We start from the raw sequence: 20,149 nt of genomic DNA on the forward strand, positions 1-20,149 counted from the left end.
AGTAGAAGTGGTGAGAAGAGAACGGACTATTGGAAACGAGAGGGTGATGAGCTTCCTGCAGAGGCACAAAGAACAGGATAAAACCAAAGATGAGCGATGCTTGGCTCTGCGGAAGCAAGCACAGGGATGGCATTCTGAGACAGGGGGATGGGGTAGCCACAGAAGAGGAGCGGGGGTGGGGGATGGGGGGCGGTGATGGGGTAGCCACAGAAGAGGAGGAGGGGGGAGCGTCTGGAGAAAGAAAAGCTTCCACTTCTGTCCGGTGCTTCTGGGTCTCCCGCCTGCCACCTGACGCCCGGAGGAGCTTTGCTTCTGCGGCTCCATTGCCTCCACCTGCTGTCTCCGCAGTAGTCCGTCCTCTAGACTTCCTGAAAGGGGACCAGCGTGGTCCTCAGTGCTTAGGACTTTTAATTGGAACATGGAGTGCTGGTACCAGCTGAAAAGACAGAAAAGATCCACTGACAGGGGAGAGGGGCTGGAGGCCTCAAGGGAGGCGGGTAGACGATGTGGGACATGAGAGTGAAGGGGGGACACCGGGAGTGGGGAGGCTTAAGCAGGGAGCGGGTGGTAGAATAGGGAAGGGGAGAAGCAAAACTAAGCATACATGAAAAAGTCGTGTGGAAACCTACTATTCTATAAGTTTGTTAAAAGCTATATAATCAGAGGGAGAGAGAGAGAGAGAGAGAGAGAGAGAGAGAGAGAGAGAGAGAGAGAGGAAATTGAATGGAGATACCATCCATGGATGGCTAATGCTTCTCTCAAAAGAAAATTCCAGTGCAAAGTGTGGCCTTTCCAGCCATACAAAACCACCCAGTTTCACAACCTACCTGTACTCTTACTCCTCCGGGTCCCATCATCTAGATTTTTTTTCTCTCTCTCTCTTCCAGATTCTAAATGCCTCCCAACTATCTGTCAAGATTCACTTCCTGTTTTTTATGAATATAAAAACTAAATTTTTTAACCTTGACTCCTCTTAGGAGTCCCTCTACCATCCTCTTTATCCCTCTCCATCAAAATTCCTACCATGTGTGCTATAAAAATGACTGCCCCCACACTAAACCGTAGGGGCAGCAATGGTGTCCCGGCTTCCTCCTGTGCAGAACACACCACCAGGTTGAGTACACAGATATGTGTAAGTCTGCTAGATAAATTAATAAATGCCAGAGTTGATAAGGTTTAACATCTTCAAAATGAAGATTCTGAGTGCTTAAATTTACTTGCAAAAAAATCTATAGGGACTGGTTCAATGGCAGAGCCCTGGCCTAGGATTAGTACGCACAAAACCTCTGGTTCCATCCCAGGTCCACAACAACAACAACAACAAAAAAAAAAAATATATATATATATATAAAAGTAGTTTTTAATCCTATATACTCATTTAAGACATAGCTCCTGCATCATTGTGTTTGGTCCTGTGCTGTTGGTCCCCACTGGAGTCTGAACACCATTGAAGGAGAATAAGCAAAAGACCGTGTGAAATGTCTCCCACGCAGCCTCCGGCTGCAGCATCCACCGGCCTGATGACTCTCTGAGACAATGAGGGAGTCAATGGTATGTGTGGGTCATGAATGAGTGATGTAAATGGCTGTTGACATGAGGACTCTGGTGTGCACAGAGTGCTCATTTTGGTGCTAGTCCTTTGCATCCAAGAAATAGCTGGTCTCATCCTGTACACTGCCATCAGAAAGGGCCTTTTTATTTATTTATTTATTTATTTATTTATTTATTTATTTATTTATTTATTTTACTAACTTATGGAAGTGAAACTTTATCAGAAAATCTAATAATTTAAATGTGGAAATTTTTCACAGCATAATTTCCTGGTTTTGAAAATATATGAACCCAATATGAGCACCATCATGTGACACACCATCTAATTGCTCAGCAGGTGTCGTATATAAAACTAGGGAAGATCCTTCCTGGCTGTCTCAGATCTTGAGAAAATGAGTTCTTGATTATGATTCTTCTGATTCTTACATAAAATATGTCCTTCCCATAGCCCATGACAACCTGCAACTTTGTTCTGGAGAGAGGGATTGTACTCTTTGTGCCATAGTAGCGAAGCACTTTTGACATGACCACCCCTGAGAGCAGCAGCCGCTCCTTCATCTCCATGTTACCATCTACTCCTTGGCAGTCACTGCTGGTTGGACACCCCCCCCCCCCCCCCCCCCCCCCCCCCCCCCCCCGTCGGCAGTATCAAGTAAATTTTGGTAAGCAAGTAGCACCAAAGATATAAAGAACATTGGCCTCCATTCTTTTAGGAAGACAGGATATTCTACGTTCAAGTTGCAAAATATTTTAAGATAAAATCATTCCTATTGAATGGCTGACTGGATGAAAATATGTTTGCTTTTCTCCTCTGTGTTTACTCACAGAATCTTAAGGTTGAAAATGTCATCTTGGTTGGCATCAGGGCAGACCTTTGTTCATTCGGCTCACTTTGCTATTGTTATTACCAGTGTACGATATTGCCATTTGTACATTAATCACATTTGCCTGACACTTGTACATTTCCCTGACAGTTTTCCTCTCTATCGCTTTGCACATAAAATTAGAAATTCTATAGTCACAGCTATAGGCATGGATAACAAAAGGAGTATTCCCCATAAACACTGCCATCTAGAAGGCAGTTAAGTAAATAAATGCATGTCCGAGAAGAAACAACCAGTGCCCATCAGAAGGCTGCAAAGATGGTGTCACTTGTGTGTCACACCTTCCCAGGAACACAGCATGTGTTCTGTATGACCCAATAGTAGAGCTTGCTTTCTTCTCTCCTGCCCCATCCTTCCAGATGATTCTATCATCTTTCTATGGTTTCCCACTTCAGAGATTTTTACCATAATTGACAATAATTAGTGAAAATGATTCAACAGTTTCTAGGATGATAAAATTTCAAAGATAGAAAAAAATTAAGTCCAAGATCCCATGATTTATGCACAGAGCCATAGACTTGTCAAGGGTCTTACTGGGCAATTTTAAGGCAGAATGGATTTCACTCTTGTCTTTTTTTTCCCAATGTTGTCTTTGGAAGAGCTCTAAAAATGAACAAAGTTCATGAAATAGCATTCTTTGCAAATAGAACTGCTGTGTGAGAGAGAGCAACAGAGACAGAGAGTCCATGACAGAAAGAGAGTCAGTGACAGAGAGAAGGAGGGAGTAGACCCCTCACAAAGTCTTCTGGGGATACAATGAGAGTTAAGCCACATGAACAGTTTTCATCATTTACCAAAGACTTCCAAAGTCGGGTTCATTTGGAAAACAAGTCCCACAAAACACTTTTCTGAAATCCAGCATTTCTCAGGCAAAGTTCCAAAACCAGCCTTTAGGAGTGCCACCTCATCCCAGAACCCCCATGCCCCTTCTGGCCTCAGCTGTGGAAGCCAGGCAGCCCCTTGCTTAGGATATTTTTTCCCGGAGTTTGTCTCAGCACACAGAAGGAAAAAAATCTATGTCCCAAAGAAAACAGTGAGGGCTTCTGGGTACTGTTCAGACTTTGGGATGAAGCCCTAACACAGCCCAGTCCACAGGCAGACACTTGATGTTCACTGTCTTCTCATGTTATTCCAGCAAATGGATCTACTGGGAGGGATACAGTGTCCTTATTCTCTGAGACTTTGAAAACATTCCTTTGCATCATTTATATTTCTGGCCATTCGGTGAATGGCTTGACTACTGATTGATGAGAAATGCCCAGCTCACAACTGTGCTGCGTTCCAGCACTGTGAAAGCTGGTCGGAGAACTCGGCATCTACTTTCCTCATAGTGTTGCCCAAGCTAGCCATGAACTCTTGGGCTCAAGCCATCCTCCTGTCTCAGTCACCCAGCTAAAACAATATTGTAAGTGGTCGGTTTCCAGGCCAGACCCAAAAGCCTTCTTCCCTCAGATGTTGAAGACCTGGGCTTTTACAGGGAAAGAGCAGAAAACATTGTGAAAATGTATTATTCATAAACTAAACCAAATGCGAGAGGTTTAGTCTCCTTCAATTCTGAATCTTGGTAGACAGAGAAACCAGTGAAGAGGACAACACGGGGGATCAAGACTTTTTAGGGGAAACTTCTGCTCATGAGAATTTGGGGAGCCTGACACAGCAGTGTGTCTTTTTTTTTTTTTTCCAGTTTTGCCTCTAGCCATTTTTTTTTTCCATTTATCTTCCTACAAGTATGAAACAAGCAGGGGTACACAGAAGAAGGCAGTGAAGGCTGGGGGAAAGATGGGAAATAAAAATGTTTGAAAGAGAGGCCCTTCCTTGGGGGTATGGAGTTAAATCATAGCCCTGTGAGAACTGGCTGAGCCAGGGTGAGCTGGTGAGGAAAATGTGAAGAATGGAAGAGACATTGGGACACCCAGTCTCTTGACCAGCTGGAAGAATGGAGTCCACTATTTGGTTAGAGAGTACCCCTTCTGGCCATAAGGTGGTGCCATAAGCCCAGCCAGTCTGCCCCGATAGGCTGGGGCATGCAGGGGGTGGAGCTCCCTAGTGTAAGCCATGTTCCCCACTCAGCCTCTGGAACCTTCAGGAAGCCTGCACTAGAGACCTGTGTCAACTTGTAATCACTGCCTCAGCGGGCCAGAATGATCCCATCTGCTGGGGCCCCACCTGCTCACACGGGAGCAAGGTTACCTTCTGTCCTGCTGGACACCACAACCCACATGGAGAGTTCAACCCATTCCTTTGCACTCCATTCATCTTGTTCCAAAATGCCAGTACTTTCTCTGAGTCCTAAAGAAAATCCAATCAAAGAGCATCCTGCATCACAGTAGATCCCTCTCAGGATGATAGACCTTCCACAGTGAGCACAGATTTGGCAGCATGGCCCAGCCTTACCACATGACTGGCCATCTAGCCAGCCCGGTCTCCCTCTTTAGTTCCAAACTGGATAACCTCATTCCTGACACAAAACTCACCATGTCCCCTCTTCTTGTGATTTGCCTTTCCCTTGCCTTCACTTGGCAATACCCCTCCTCTAGCTTTCAACCCAAACATTTCTCTCTCCAAAACCTTCACTCTTGGACTTGATTGAGGGAAAGCACGGGGTGGAGCAAGCTTTATTTGTCAGAACACAATCAAAATATCACACAACATTTCCCCCACTTTGTCTAAACAAAAAGGGAAGGTTTTAACTAACATAGTAAAACTATAGACAATAAGTGCATAATGATATACAAATACATACATATAAGAAATATATTAACAATGTCTAGTCCATTTGCACAAGTCTGGATATCACAGACAGACCAGATCTGTCTCAGCAGATATATGTCTCAAACTGTTCACAGACACTGGAACCCCAGGGCAGCACTGGCTGGCCCGTCCTTGCTCCTCTGAGTCTTTGATCCAATTTAGGACAGACATGAGATTTAGAGAGACACCAAAGTTTCGACCTTGATGTGCGGTGCAGTGCCTGTGATCAACCCTTTATAAGTGCCATCTACTGTCCCCAGCCCACTCCACTCAGCTGCCAAACCCAGCCTGAGGGACTGATGAGCTAAAGGAATCTGCAGGGAAAAGGGGATCACAACAAAGGTGTGCCACACCCTTCTCCAGCTTCACTCTGTCCTGGGCCTTTGGCCCAGAGGATCGCCCAGCAGACCTCCCAGTGAGTCCCAGTGAGACAAAGTGGAAGAACACCCTTGTCCAGGTGCTTCTGCCTTGGCCTGGTGGTCCAGAGAGCAACCTTCAAGAAGGGGTGCTGTGTGCTTACAGCACCACACACACATCAAGCCACTTTGTGCTCTTTCTAAAGCAGCAATTGGCTCAGGTGAGAACCATGAAATTCCTTTGGAAGTTGGAGTAAAAGCCTCAAGATTTTTTTTAACCATGCATGTTCTCCCAGGGCAGGTGCAGGGTCTCACTGCGACAGGACCAGGTGGGTTTCCTTCTACTGCCTTGAATCTCCAGATTCTACTTCTCAGGTGCTACTTCTATTTGTGGAAGAGGCCAGAGAGGTCTACCCAGCTCTAAAGTTAGGTAAGGCTGAGGGACGCTTGACTCTCCCAGGAAATTTTCGGCCTTAAAGAGTTTGGGGGGATGGGTAGACCAAAATGTTTTTGTTTGTTTTATTTTTAAGGATGTACAAGAGGGGCTTTTTCGTAAACTTACAAAGGAAGCTAAATTAACTATTCAAACAAGCAAGGTGGCCAATGAGGATGGCCCATCATTATACCCACTATCCACCACCTTCCCCAAAAGACGAATGAGGAAGTCACTGTTATTAAAATCATGGCTACGAGTGGCCATCGAAGAGTAAGACATTCAAAGTGACCGTTTCCTGGTGCCTGAGAGATGGAGAGCTACTGTGGACCGAGCTCCAAGAGGTCCTGCCCCTGGAAAGCCCATTCCGAAGGAAGGCACCTTTCCACATCTTCCCTTAACTTCCTCCAGTCTGACGCAGCGGTGACCCTGATCCCCAGCCTCGGCCATCTCCTCGCTGGAAGGCAGCTGGCACCCAGGAAAGCTGAGCAGCAGCAGAAAGACAACCTGCGCGCCCATCTCTACAACCCCCCTCCCTCAGGCGTGTTGCACGTAGGCGCAGAAGAGGCAGAGAGTGCGCCTCTGTGCGGAGGTCCAGGGTAGCAGTCGCCGCGGGCGGGGCGTGATGAAACCTCCCCGGCGCATTACAGCAGAGTGCGCAGGCGAGCGGGGAGTCGGGCAAGGACGTGGGTTGCGAGTTGGTACCCAGGCTCACCTGTTCTCCAAGACTAGGGTAGAGAATGCGGGGGAGGGGCAAGTAGTGCCAATGCCGGATGAGGGCCCGGTGGCGCTAGGTGGCAGCGCTCGCCTCTTCACCCTCCCCCAACCAAGCTAGCCCCCCGAACTAAGCCGTCGGGTTAACGAGGCCAAGAGCAGCAGTTCCTGTCCCGGGCCGGCGCGAGGGAGACGTGAGCGTGCACACGTACACACACAGCAGGGGGGAGAGGCGCTCCCAGCGGCGCCCAACTTTCTCCCTGCTTCCTCCAGCCGGGGAGATAGCAGCTGAGGGCGATCTGATTCCCAGGGTGCTTAAGGAGGTGGTTCCAAAAGGGGGAGAAAGGACGGAGAGAACGTCCTGGGATTTGGGGGAGTTCGCTTTTATTTTTGCATCAGAGGGCTGAGGAGTAAAGGAAACCCAAAGCTGGGCCGAGTGGCGCTTAGAAAAAATGGAAACGTGTGTTTGGAGATACCCAAAGTTGTCTGTCAAGCTCTGGCCTCTGGAGCACGCGACGCTCGGCGACCGCCTGACCCAAGGCTGCCTGGGCCTCCTAGCGACTCGCCAGGAAATGATGCAAGTCTGGATTGTCACCTGGATCCCTGAAGCCCAGACAGGAATCCGTCTGGATTGGGGGAGGGGCGAGACAAGACTCCCCAGGTGTTGCAGGACCCACCAAATCCGGGCCAAAAAAAAAGTGGGAGGTGAACTGTCTCTCTGGCCAAGTGCTTCGGGGTTTTGGCGCCTGTCTTCAAGCGCCTGTTCTTTAAATGCCAAGCGTCACGACGCTTAGGAATTCCCATCAGAGCTCAATTTGCTCGCACCATCTCTGTGCCCAGGTATCTGTTCCAATCTATCCAGGCCTCGGGGCTTAGAATGTCACGGAGTTCCAAAGAGGAAACTTTCCCAGCCGGAAGCGAGCCCTGAGGACGCTGTCCTAGCGAAGACCGACCGACCCTCCCCGCCCTACCCCACCCCCTTTTCTTAGTCTTTAGTTGCAACTGGGACTGGCATCCGCTTTGATTTTTTTTTTTCCTCAGCCCGTTCGGCCATTGCCCCCGAGCACCCGCACACGCGCACGCGTCTCGGGCCTCGCTCACACACACGCACGCAAAATCGTGGCCGCCGCCAGGTCGGCAACTTTGTGGGGCGCTCGCCGCGGCGCTCCGCTTCCTCCCGTAGTAGTTGGCGCAGGCCCCGCCTCCCGGCTGTGTTGTCAAACGGGCCGGGGTCTCGGATTGGTCCAGCCTCTGGGACAACACCTGCTCGACTCCTTCATTCAAGTGACACCAGAGCTTCCAGGGATATTTGAGGCACCATCCCTGCCATCGCCGGGCACTCGCGGCGCTGCTAACGGCCTGGTCACATGCTCTCCGGAGAGCTACGGGAGGGCGCTGGGTAACCTCTATCCGAGCCGCGGCGAGGAGGAGGGAAGGGGCGAACCAGGAGGAAGAGTGGGAGGAGGGGGAAAGCGGCGGAGGAGGAAGAGGAGGAGGAGGGGCGCACAAAGAATCCAGGTCTCCCGGCGGGAGGGTGATACCCAGAACCATGTGTGCCGAGCGGCTGGGCCAGTTCGTGACCCTGGCTTTGGTGTTTGCCACCTTGGACCCGGCGCGGGGGACCGACGCCACGAACCCTCCGGAAGGTCCCCAAGACAGGGGCTCCCAGCAGAAAGGCCGCCTGTCCCTGCAGAACACAGGTAAACGCGTGCGCCCTGCAGCCTGGAGCTGCCGGGGGAAACACGGTGCACGCCCGCAGCGCTCTCCGTGCGTTTAGCCCTAACCCGGCGACCCGAGCTCACCCCGGGCCGCGCAAACTCTTGGTGGCTCGGGACATGCAAAGGGGAAGAACGAGAAGAAGAGAGGTCTGGGCCGAGCTCCCAGCGCCCGGAATCCGCACGTGCTAGCAGGGTGATGAAATGGCTGAGGCAAGACTTGTTGCTGCTCTCCCCCAGGGCTGAGGGGAAATCGGCAGTGCTTGGCGCTGCCAGTTCCAGCCAGAGTCCCAGGCCCCGCGCTAGGCGCACAGACACCGAGAGTCCTCGGAACTGGGTTCGCCCTGCGCCCGGAGAACTTCTCTTCCAAGCCGGCCAGCCTGGCATGGACTGTCTCTCCCTTTCCTTTAAAGATTACCGGACATCCCAGAACTTCGCTGGCCAGTTAAATGGCATCAAGAACTTTTCCTTTGGGGGAGGGGGTTCGCAAAGTGTACCTCTATGATTCTGCCGCGGTCCCTTGCCCTTAGCCAGGTCAGCAAGGGAAGACGTTGACACGACCCAAATTGTGCGCCGGCCCTGCTCACCGACAAGCTGCAGCGCAGAGCCTGGCGTGCGGCACACGGGGCTGGCCTTCTTCCCAGCTCCCGGGAAAGAAAGAAACGTGTCTGCCGCTCGGCTCCTTGCTCACGCCCCATCCCCGCTATTCCTCGGGAGGGGGACTGGGGGGGGGGCGTGTGAACGCGGCGGCCGTGGCGTGCGTGCGCTCCTTGCCTGAGCCGAAGAGCACAAACGCTGGTCAGGGGCGCCCAAGTGTGTGATCGCTGCTGTCTTTCCTGCGGTCACGCGTGGAGTCAGTTCAGCCTCTCCCGCCCGGTTGCCCAGGCGCGCAGTCGAGGGTCCCTCACCCGCCCTGCCCCTCAGTCTCTCTCTAGATACATCAGATACAGATTTTTCGACTCGAGCCCCGCCCTTCTTCCAAAATACATTTTCTTAGTGTAATTTTGCGGTTGGTTTAAATTGTAGAACTGAGTGAGCCGAAGGGGGCTTGAGACTGCCTTCCCGCTGCCTGACAGCTCCCATTCTGTCCTTTCGGGCTGACGAATTAGGACATCTTGGAAGAGGTAGCAGGCTCGGGACCTCAGGGATTCTAGGGGATTAAGTGATATCTCACACCACACCAGATCCCTAATTAAAAGGAACCTCCAAAGTGAATGGCAGCGGGTGGCCAGCCCCCACCTGCCTCCATTCTGAGGCTGTTGCCCGCAGCAACCTCTCTGACCTGGCATTTTTTAGTTCGGGTGGTTTGGAGGCACGGCTTTAATAGGAATCTTGTTTTGATTTTTAGGTGTTGAATCATAAAGCTGAATTGAAGTTGCCTTTTTGGACGCTTTCGTCTGGGGTCAGGAAGGAAATAGCCAGATCTTAAAGGCAGTGGCTTCTGCAGCCCCAAATAGAGAAGGCCATTTAATTCATGAAATTCGGTCTTTTTAAATTCTTTTCTCTGTGGGTTTCAAAAGCTGAAATATTTTCTGCTCTTAAACTGAGTGTCCCCACATTTACCTTCATAAAGTGGGAAGGAGAAAGGGGGAGAAAGAAAATGCTCAGACTAACCTCTGACTGTGATATTTGTTATTTTTGGCTAATTTTACAAAAATTTACAAATATCAATTATTTTCTATAAGTAGTGGTAAATAATAACATTGTATTTCCCCAAGCCCTTAGATTCTGAAATTGGCAACACTTTTCCCCTTTAATTTTCCTCTAGTAATTTTTTTCTTTTTCATTTTAGCGGAAATCCAGCACTGTTTGGTCCACGCCGGGGATGTGGGGTGTGGCGTGTTTGAGTGTTTTGAGAACAACTCTTGTGAAATCTGGGGCTTACATGGGATTTGCATGACTTTTCTACACAACGCTGGAAAATTCGACGCCCAGGTAACACATACAGCGTGAAGAATATGCTGGGTTGGTGTGGCAGGGTTGAAATATTGGCTGGAAAGACTTGCTCACACATTTCCTGAACTGTCATTTGAGACAATTTGGTGCTCTCGGGTGTACAGAAGGGCACCAGGGTGTCTGCTGTGCACCACTGCTCTGCTCTCTGAAGCTGCTGGTAGGCCAAACCCTCCTGAATTCTTCAGCCCTTACTGCAGAGACAAAGCATGCCCGACATCAAAGTCACAGCCAGGGTCTGGACAACTAGAACCCAGTCCCCAAAAGTGCAGTAGGAAAAGAAGGCTGTAGGTGGCAGAGGCTCTTCTAGTGTACATGTGGGCAGGCAGCCTAGACAACTCACAGCCTCCAAACAGCACTGAGCTGTCCCCTCTCCCACTCTGAAAAGTCAAAACCCTGACTGGATCTCACTTGTTCTAGTCAGAGCTGAATCTGCCTCAGATTCCCAAGGTAAAGTTGAGTTGCTGCAGAGGGCAGAAAACCAATAAGCAAGCTGATGGTCCCAGCACAGAGGGCCCAAATTAATATCTAGATGGCATGCAGCGTTAGACTCTGGTCTCCGCTTTCTGGCCCGGCTCTCACCCCTGGTGAAACTCCCTGTTGGTATAGCTCATAAACTTCCTCTCCCATTTCATTGGAGCATAGTGGCTAAGTTTGGAGGAGGCCAACAGTTGAGGTGTGATTCAGACACGTCACCAGTCACCATTCACTGACATCCTGTGGACAGCCTCACAAAGCAAGGCCTGGGAACCAGAAAGGGACGTGACGGGGCAGCAGCCCGACATCAGAGGATATGAGGTAGCAGAAGGGGAAACAGAAACCGGAGGAAAGGGGAGAACTTTGAACTCCTTGCCGCTCCTTAGAAAAGTGCCACCCTCAGAATCAACTGGAGCTAGGACACGCAATAGGAAATCCGGAAGAGAGGAGCATATTGAGGGCCTTCCCACAGGATGTCAGAGAGGAATACTAAAAAAAACCCAGATTGCCACAGCCCTCATGTAAATCCATGTTCCCTGTTTTCTCAGCCAATAGGAGTATGTTCTCAAGCTAGAGGCGCCCCTTTCAAGCCACTTCTCGGGGTATAACTTCTTAGTAGAGTGGGTGCCAAGCCCTGCCCTCCACCCCATTTGGCTCCAGCTAGAAAATCAAAGGAAAGGGGGTGCCACAGGGTGGACACGTGTGCCACGTGGGTTTTCCACCATCAGACACTATCTGTAGACATTTCTAAAGAGAAAACCAAAATAAATAAACATACTGGCTGGCTTCCCACTTCCAACCTAGACTAGTTCACTTTCTCAACTCAGTGATTTCTAGGCCTGCCTTTAAAAAAAAAAAAAAAAAAAGAGAGAGAGAGAGAGAGAGAGTTAGCTCCTCAGATAGCCTATTTCCATATTTCCATAGTAAGTGAAGGGAGATTCCTGGGTAGATACCCAATGCCTCCAGGCCAGAGAGGTCTCCTTTCTGGTCTCGGCACAATCGGCTGAGGTTACCAGGAAGGAGAGCTGTGAGCCACATGTATGCCTGCCTGGCTGCCTTGCCCCTGAGGTAGAGCTGGGAGGATGCTATTTGATGTTCCTGTCCCACTCACATGCTGCCAAGCTAGATGCCAGATGAGCCTTTTAGAGGCTATAATCCTAACAGTTTAAAGGCAAAGGATGTTCCTTCCGGAAGCATGAGAAAAGGAGACAAGGCCATGAGCTGCTGGAGCACTGGAACTAAATGGGAAGTTCCTGGAGCACTGCTTCCCAGGGATGGAGAGCAAACAAGGACTGTGCTCCTGCTGATACTGGCAATGGAGTTACAGCCCGATTACCTGATGTTCCAGGGAATCTGCTACCAGGCAGTTACTATCCAGCTGCTTGGAGGATGCCCCAGTTTCAGGAAAACTAGAAGAGAGGCAGATCTGTTCGTGTACAGAACTTACATCCACTCTGGCCTGATGCCAGGGATGTCATGTCACTCTTGGATGTAGCCTTCTACCTGGAACCACATCAATCCGAGTGGAACCTTGGTCCTCTGAGATCAAAAAGTCCCACACAAGCTTAAGGCTGGCACACACCATCCTGGCTACTGACAAAATCTCATCTCTTCTGCCCCCTTCTTTCTGTGTCCTCCATCCTCAGGGCAAGTCATTCATCAAGGATGCCTTGAGGTGCAAGGCCCATGCCCTGCGGCACAGATTTGGCTGCATCAGCAGGAAGTGCCCGGCAATTAAGGAGATGGTCTTCCAGTTGCAAAGAGAATGCTATCTCAAGCATGATCTGTGCTCAGCAGCACAGGGGAACATCGGTGTGATTGTAGAGATGATAAATTTCAAGGACCTCCTGCTGCACGAGTAAGTAGCACCCCCATCCCCAGGAGAATGGGAGGAAGGATCTCCTGGCAAGAGTGGGGTCCTGAGGGCTGGAGATGTGTTTGAGGATGCTACTTTTGAAGGTGGACTCCCTTCAAGTGGGTACTGTGTTTTTTGTTTTGTTTTGTTTTGTTTTTTGTGGAGCTGAGGATCGAACCCAGGGCCTTGCGCTCTACCACTGAGCTAAATCCCCAACCCCTCAAGTGGGTACTGTGGTGGTGTGCCCCAGAAAACTAGAAAGCCTCAGGACCACATCATATTTGAAATCCCCACAAACAGAAACAGACCATTATTTTTACTAAGTACAAACCTCAGAAGCACTCTCCATCCTCCCCACGGCCAAGTCCTGACTGGTTGCTGCCTGGGCGGAGTCGGTACAATCGGTACATACTGACATTTCCCTGCCTTTAGGTGCTAGGCGCTAAGCCAAGTGTGTTACATGCAATGTCCACCCAGTCCTCACATCAACGCTTTATATCTGCAAATTCTCACCACAGAAGAGGTGAGGACTACTGAGATGGAGGACTCACAGTCAGGGAGGAGAAAAGCTAGGGGCTGGGGTCCAGGCATTGCGGCAACAGCAGGTATGCCATCAAAGGCTCCAATCTCACCAGCAGCTCTTTCCACCTTCAGAGCCTCTCCCTCCCCTTTTCCCTTCTCTAACTCCGCAGAAAACACAAAACATCAGAAACATTAGTCGGCTAAACATGCATGCTAAAATGGACTTGAAGCGTCATAATCCAGTGGTAGAACCAAATCATCTCATTCCTTGATGTTTACCCCAGCTGTGGGATCCTGGGTCTTGCAGAGCGGTAAAGCACGCTGATACACCATTGTTTCTAACATGCAGCGTGGTCCATGGGTCCCAAAGACAGATGTAGATCGGAAAGGAAGCCACCAGTTTAGCCAACCAGTGCCCCCATTATTCTTCTAAACATTTACAAAGGATCAATGGCATCTCTTTGGTGTGCCAGGACCTTGGCTGTGGGCTATCCATGGATTCCCACATTTGCCTTTCCCAACCAACTACAAGACTGAAATTAGCATCTCCATGTCATAGAGACGGTTAGTGAAGCTGAGAACTTAAGTTTCTTCCTCGTGAGAATTGATTCCTCCTTTGCAGCTAGGGATTGGTAGTGCACACTCTTCTCTATTACCCACAGGGGATGGTTCAAGGCCCTCCCCTACACATCCACATTCAGGAATGAGGAAGTCTCAGATAAATTGATGAAGTGTTCGCACGTGACTTAGCATCCTCCCATCTACCCTGGATGACTTACACCTAGAGACAATGCAACTGCTGTGTAAGTAGTTGTTAGTGTACAGTGATTAGGAAATGATGTCAGGAAAAGTGTGCTTTAGTAGGTACGGGGGCAGGTTGCTTCCAAAACATTGATCTGTGGTTGGCTAGTTGAATCCACAGACTCAGAGCTGTGTATAACTAAAACTCCATGTGAGGAACAGGCCAGCAGTCAGAATGTCAACAGACCCTGTCCTCCCTGGCCTGTTCTAGTTAGACCTGCTAAGTTCATGGGTCTTCATGTATGACAAGGGCTTCTTCCTTTTCCTAATTTCTACCTCATTGTCACCAGAGAGTACTGTGACATCCCTCAAAGTGCTCTTGAAAGAGGCACATGATCATGGCCAAGGAACCTCTGTCTTACTGGCATATTTAAGATGACTTCATGGTCTTGAGAGAGGGAGGTTGGGGGCCTGCTGTAGTCCTATATATTTATGGAGTGTGTGGAGTGTTGGGATCTTCTAAAGAAAGGTCTTCAGGAAAAGTGAAGCCTTTCAATTTGGGGGAACAACCACCCCATCCTAGAATTTAGAAAGGGTTAGAGCACTGTGGTGTCTAGTGTCTCTCCCACAGGAACATAGCTTCCAGGCCAGGGATTCTTGTTTCAAAGGATCCCCTAAACCATTTAGAACAAGCAACAGCAGCCAACACTGGCCTGCTCTGCAGAAGCAGGTGGCCTACCCTGTGCAGAGGTGTGGGCGTCTTAAGAACATTTCCAGGAGGCCGTGTGCAGGGCCTCCTTCTCCTGCTGAGCCAGGACTTCTGGGCAGTGAGTTTGTAGCAAATTCCAGCTCCTTGCAAACCTCCATTCCCCATTGCCACGCAGCGATGCAATGCCCCAGCCTCCACCAGCATAACTGATTGAAGGATCCTTTCAGTCCCGAAATACCAAGAAAGCCATCTCAGAGTGTGTGGCAACAGTCACAAACAAGAGAGTGTGAGCCAACTTTGCCTTTTGCTTTAAAGAGGAGGAAGTCAGTTGCTGCAGAATCCAAACCACCCCATTCCTCTCCAGTGCTTGTGCCCCCGGGAGCAGGGGTGGCAGCGATGTCCAATCTGCTGCAAGCTGCCCCTCTCACTCCGCTGGTCCCCCTAGCTGTGGCCAGCTTCCATTGGCCTCGCCTCTGCACACCCTGTCACCAGGTGCTGGCAGCCAGCAAGGGTTTGGAGCCTCAGGCACCTCCCCCTCCTTCAGCCTTGCGGACACTGAGTTGAGTGCTGGGTTTTATCATCAGACAGGCTCAGCCTGCAGCCTAAGAAGGCACCCTGCCAACCCAAAGCACGGCTTAGATTAATTTACTTGGCCACACACGCCCTCCCTACAGGACTCGGCTTCGTCCTTGAGAGAGAAGACAGAGCAAGCCGAGGAGAGGGGGCTAGTCCTACCTCATTAAAGTATAGAAGCTTACAGGAGAGAGTCAGTTCAGAATCCCAGATCGACCCAACAAGTGACCCAACATCTTGTTCCCCTTTTGCAGATGGACTCAGTGGGTTTGAGCTTCCCAAAACGGTGTTTGTTTTCAAAAGACAGTGAGGGCATGAACAGCTTTCAGCATCCCTTTCTATGTGCTCAAGAGACATTGCCATACTGTCCTTACCACTAGCAGAGACCTGCTTGAAAGAGGCTAAGAACCTTGCCCACCAGCCATGCACAAACAGTGATGCCAGAGGAATCAGGGCTCAAAGCATAGTTCCAGAACATTCCTTCTGGCTGTTCTCAGCCCAGGCCAGGCCTTCCTTGCCTAGGATTTCCCGAATGGGACTTTCTTTCTCCCTTTCCCTGGTTCTTATGTCCTCGAAGTAAGGACAGTTCCAACTGGAGGAGTCACTAGCAGAACCAGCATTGGCTGTGGTACACGACGCTGCCTTTTCTGCAGAGCAAGTTGCCAACTTGCAGAGAAAGATTACAAGGGCCCGTCAGGCATTGGTGGCGCATGCCTTTAATCCCAGCACTCGGGAGGCAGAGCCAGTCAGATCTCTGTGAGTTCGAGGCCAGCCTGGTCTCCAAAGCGAGTTCCAGGAAAGGCGCAAAGCTACACAGAGAAACCCTGTCTTGAAAAAACAAACAAATAAACAAACAAACAAAACAAAAAACAAGATTACAAGGGGCCTAGGATAGCCATCCAAGTGTCAGGTCAAGCCTTGGGGAGGAGAGAACACCCTTGCTCCTTATAACTGGCTGCACATCCCACAGTGATTTCCCTGTGTGTGGTGGGGCGTTGGGAGAGCTTTATGTCATGGGCAAATTTGTCCAGGACTAAATTCTAGTTAGCCACACAAAGTCACATGAAGCATCACACATCCTTTTGGATCTTAAAAGGCCAGTGAGACTTAAGGAAGGTTCAGTGACTTAGGCCCTGAGATCTCGCTGATGGGGACATGCTTTACCAGGTAGGCCCGTAAATATAGAGTGGGCTCACTTCTTCTGTCCCCTGGAGTGAAGTCCCCCAGCAATTTGGCTAAAGAACAACTTAGGGGAGCCAGGTGGAGAATACAACTCTGAGCCCAGAACAGAGCATGTTGGTTTCACAGAGATCTACTCTCATTCTGAACATGGGGGCCCTGACAGCCCAGCCTCGCTCCAATGTGAGGAACATCCTGGCTGACTGGAAGGGCAATGGACAGCATTCCCAACCCCCTGGTACCTGCAAAGGGAGAGCTACAGGGAGGTGACACCACAGAGAAGTAGTCCAGCCCATCTCAGGCCATCCCAGACTCTCCCAGACAGAGAGAGACACATACATACCCAACATTTTCCAAAAGGCCCCTTATTGTGAGCCTAAGTCAGGGGCACAGAGATAGGGAAAGTGACCTCAGAAGACCCTCACCGATGCCACCTGTGAAGGGCAAATATGGGGGCTCCCGAAAGCTGCTCGGGAACTCGTTAGCCCAACACTTACTGGATTCTTCACTGAAAACACACACCAATTTGATATTGAAGACCCTTCACCATTTGCCAAGATCGTCTCCACTCCAGCCAAAACTCAGCAGCTCCTGTAGCCTAGATGTGCCCAGGACACCCTTGTTCTCTTTCTGTTCACACAGCTGCTCTGCCTGAAATGCCTACCTTAATGTCCTAACCCTCAGCTTTCCTCCTGTGATTCCACACAGTCGGTGGCCCCTTGTACTGGGGCTCTACACCTATCTGAGGAGTCTTAATACTCTCCATTGCCTGCCGTGGAACCTAGTCCACAAAGACCACCCACTGAACCCAAGTTAAGCACTGTCTCTTTCTTGGCCTAGTCACAATGCCCCAGGGCTCCATTAGGACATGCTCTAACGTTAGTCTTTCTCCCTCTGCTCAAATCTCTAGGCCCTATGTGGACCTCGTGAATCTGCTGCTGACCTGCGGGGAAGATGTGAAGGAGGCTGTCACCCACAGTGTCCAAGCTCAGTGTGAGCAGAACTGGGGAGGCCTGTGCTCCATCCTGAGTTTCTGCACCTCCAACATACAGAGACCTCCTACCGCAGTTCCTGAGCATCAGCCCCTGGCAGACAGGGTCCAACTCTCCAGGCCTCACCACCGGGACACAGGCCGCCACCTATCAGAAGCCAGCAGAGGCACCAAGGGTGAGAGAGGGAGCAAAAGCCACTCAAATGCCCATGCCCGAGGTGGAGCAGGTGGCCAGAGCGCCCAGGGACCTTCTGGAAGCAGCGAGTGGGAAGATGAACAGTCTGAGTATTCCGATATCCGGAGGTGAAATGAACACCTGTCCACGAAAGCTTTCCTCCAGGCCGTCCATTTTCTTACCTATGGACATTCCAAACATTTACCATTAAAGAGGGGGTGTGTCACACACAGGATGTGTGCGAATTGTGGACTTCATGCAGGTCTATGAACAGGTGAGAACGGGACTCCAGGGCGGCAAGGTCCCAGGCGCCTGGTGGATTGGCACCTTCTTAAGCTTATTCAAAGGAATGCTGCCTTGAGCCCGCCTTGTAACTTTGTCCCTTTTGATCTGTGGGAGCTAGTGGGTGGCCAAGGTGTGCTCTGTTGGGGGGAGGTCAGGCGGGGAGGGAAGGGGCCACACATAGGTGCTAGGCCCTACCCTACAGTTTCCAAGGCTGTCTGCAGGAACGGGGACACCTCGGTTCTGGGGCAGGAGTGAGTGGGAAGTGTAGCTTTTAAGGCAGAGGAAGAGCAGAGAGGATGCTGGGGCTTATCCATGTTCAGTGCCAAACTGAAGGTTAGTGTCGTGTGTGGGACCTTGTGTTTCAGAGCTGCTGGAGGAGACATGGGGTAGTGCATTTTCTGTGTGTCATTTCTGAGCCATTGTTCTGTCTGGGGGACAGCTGAAGGAGTGGCCCCATCTGTTTATTTTGACCACTGCTTCAGATCTCAATTTTACTTTTTTTTTTTTAATCCATTGACATCTATATGTCTGTCATCTAAATAAATGGCTTTCAAACCACACAACTGGGTCACCAAAACCAGCTCCAAGGAGGAAGAAAACAAACCCCAGCCCATCTCTGGAGGGTAAATTATTGTAAGTTCTAGTTTAATAAGAGCTGAAATAGCACTGTCCCCATTTGGGCTTCTGCCGCCTGGAACAGACGGATACCAAGAGGGAAAAGCACAAACCAGGGGTCCTTTCCTAAGACAGCCATTCCCTAGAATTTTACTGTCTCAGCTTGACCTCAGCTGAATCCTATGGGCCTGTACATTGAATCCGTGTGGCCAAGTTGGATACCAGCCTCTGCATGCCAGAAAGAGAGAAAGGCATGGAGACCACTAAGGAAACTGCCTTTGGGGAATGACGCCCTCTGCACACTTGGGCAAATAGCTTTACTCTCTAAGAGACAGGGCTTTCCTCGGCCAAAGTAGAAATTTAGTAACGAGGATGGAAGTGGATGAAAGGAAGGCCAAAGGGGAGAGAGAGCAGGGACTTGGGACAGCAGTGGCACTAAGGTCTTCCTCTGGCTGTCACAGTTACTGCTTTTGCAGCCAGCACACACAGCAGCCAGTGCTGAAGGAGTACGGGGTATCCTGGACCAGGTCTCTAGAGCAAGGCTCAGCCAGCTTTTTCTATGAAGGGCCAAATAGTAATTAGAGAGTTTCAGTTCGGCAAGCCACATGGTTTCTGTTGCTGCTAGCCAGCTCTGCCATGACGACACAAACGCACCCTCTGCTGCACAAATGAAGGACCTGGCTCTGTTCCACTACGATTTTCCTCAACAGGCACCCAGCTGGACTTGGCTCACAGACCATACACAGCATGCTCCCTGTTCTAGGAAGTGGGGATGAAAAGCATGCATTCTGCCTTACCCAGCTACTCTAGTTCTCTCTGGAAGAGCCCTGAGGCCAGAGCCAGCCACACTTCCCTGAGCACTTCCCTGAACCCGGCTGGTGTCTATCTCTACAGGCAGGGTGCAGTCTCAATCTCTCATAGGCTGTGCTTGAAAACAAAACAAAATATCATTTGGGGAGGGGTGGGTGGGTGATACACTGGGAAACCCCCAGAAATATGTGGGGCTGCAGAGAGGAGAGGAGCATGTGTGCATTTGATCCAGTTCTGCCCGGAAGGAAGGAGGCCTGGCATGCCAGGCTCTGCCACGGAAAATGAATGTACGTTGCGGGCCTCTCGTGCCGCGTGTTTGTGTGGCACCTTGATTGTTTTCTGCTTACGTCAGTCACTCACAATCTCTGCCAACCCTGGCTCAGCTGCTCACGTGTCACCGGCGTCTAGACTGGGTTCATCAGTGTCTTGTGTTCACCTACTGATGGTCCGTTTGTGGTTTCTATTGTATTTGTCCTTTGTATTTATTATCTCCGTGCCTTCCCCCAAAGGCACAAACTCACTTTGTATGTTCATTCGAACCCACAACTGATCTCTGTTGTGTATTTCCATGCCTTTGTCGTCCCTTCCCCCTCCAAAAGTTTAAAAAAAAAAAAAAAAGTGTCATTTCATGGCCCCTCGTGTGATTAGAAACACAGAATATATTTATCCCTCCGGTCCTTTTGCTCAAAATTGTCCAAATTCTTGTGTGCCTCATGAAGGCGTTCGCACAGTCTAAATGTAAGCAAGGCAGCTGTTGAAAACAGCCCCTCCTTCAGCTTCATGCTTCGTACACATTGACTGGAGAGCCTTCCTGTGAGGAAGGATGTGGGTCTCCAAATAAAGTTGCAGTGTTTATTTTG

At 50.2% G+C, this 20,149-nt stretch overlaps 1 protein-coding gene across 1 annotated transcript; it reads left to right on the top strand.

The window, feature by feature from the left end:
• The first annotated feature begins 7,930 nt into the window (after positions 1-7,930).
• Stc2 (stanniocalcin 2) lies at positions 7,931-19,375 on the top strand. The gene is made up of 4 exons (XM_036197398.1): positions 7,931-8,389; positions 10,197-10,339; positions 12,481-12,692; positions 17,324-19,375. Exons 1-4 carry the CDS (start codon positions 8,239-8,241, stop codon positions 17,709-17,711), a joined length of 894 nt encoding a protein of 297 aa, XP_036053291.1. The 5' UTR covers positions 7,931-8,238; the 3' UTR covers positions 17,712-19,375.
• The last annotated feature ends 774 nt before the right edge of the window (positions 19,376-20,149 follow it).

The sequence above is a fragment of the Onychomys torridus genome, chromosome 8 (genome assembly GCF_903995425.1).
Source record: "Onychomys torridus chromosome 8, mOncTor1.1, whole genome shotgun sequence".
In the NCBI taxonomy this organism is placed as follows: Eukaryota; Metazoa; Chordata; class Mammalia; order Rodentia; family Cricetidae; genus Onychomys; species Onychomys torridus.

What these genes read in the sequence shown, in the direction of transcription:
- Stc2 (XM_036197398.1), top strand. Translation starts at nt 8,239, where the DNA reads ATGTGTGCCGAGCGGCTGGGCCAGTTCGTGACCCTGGCTTTGGTGTTT. An exon ending in CTGGAAAATTCGACGCCCAG is followed by an intron (nt 10,340 to 12,480) that starts GTAACACATACA and finishes CTCCATCCTCAG; the next exon opens with GGCAAGTCATTCATCAAGGA. An exon ending in AAGGACCTCCTGCTGCACGA is followed by an intron (nt 12,693 to 17,323) that starts GTAAGTAGCACC and finishes TCAAATCTCTAG; the next exon opens with GCCCTATGTGGACCTCGTGA.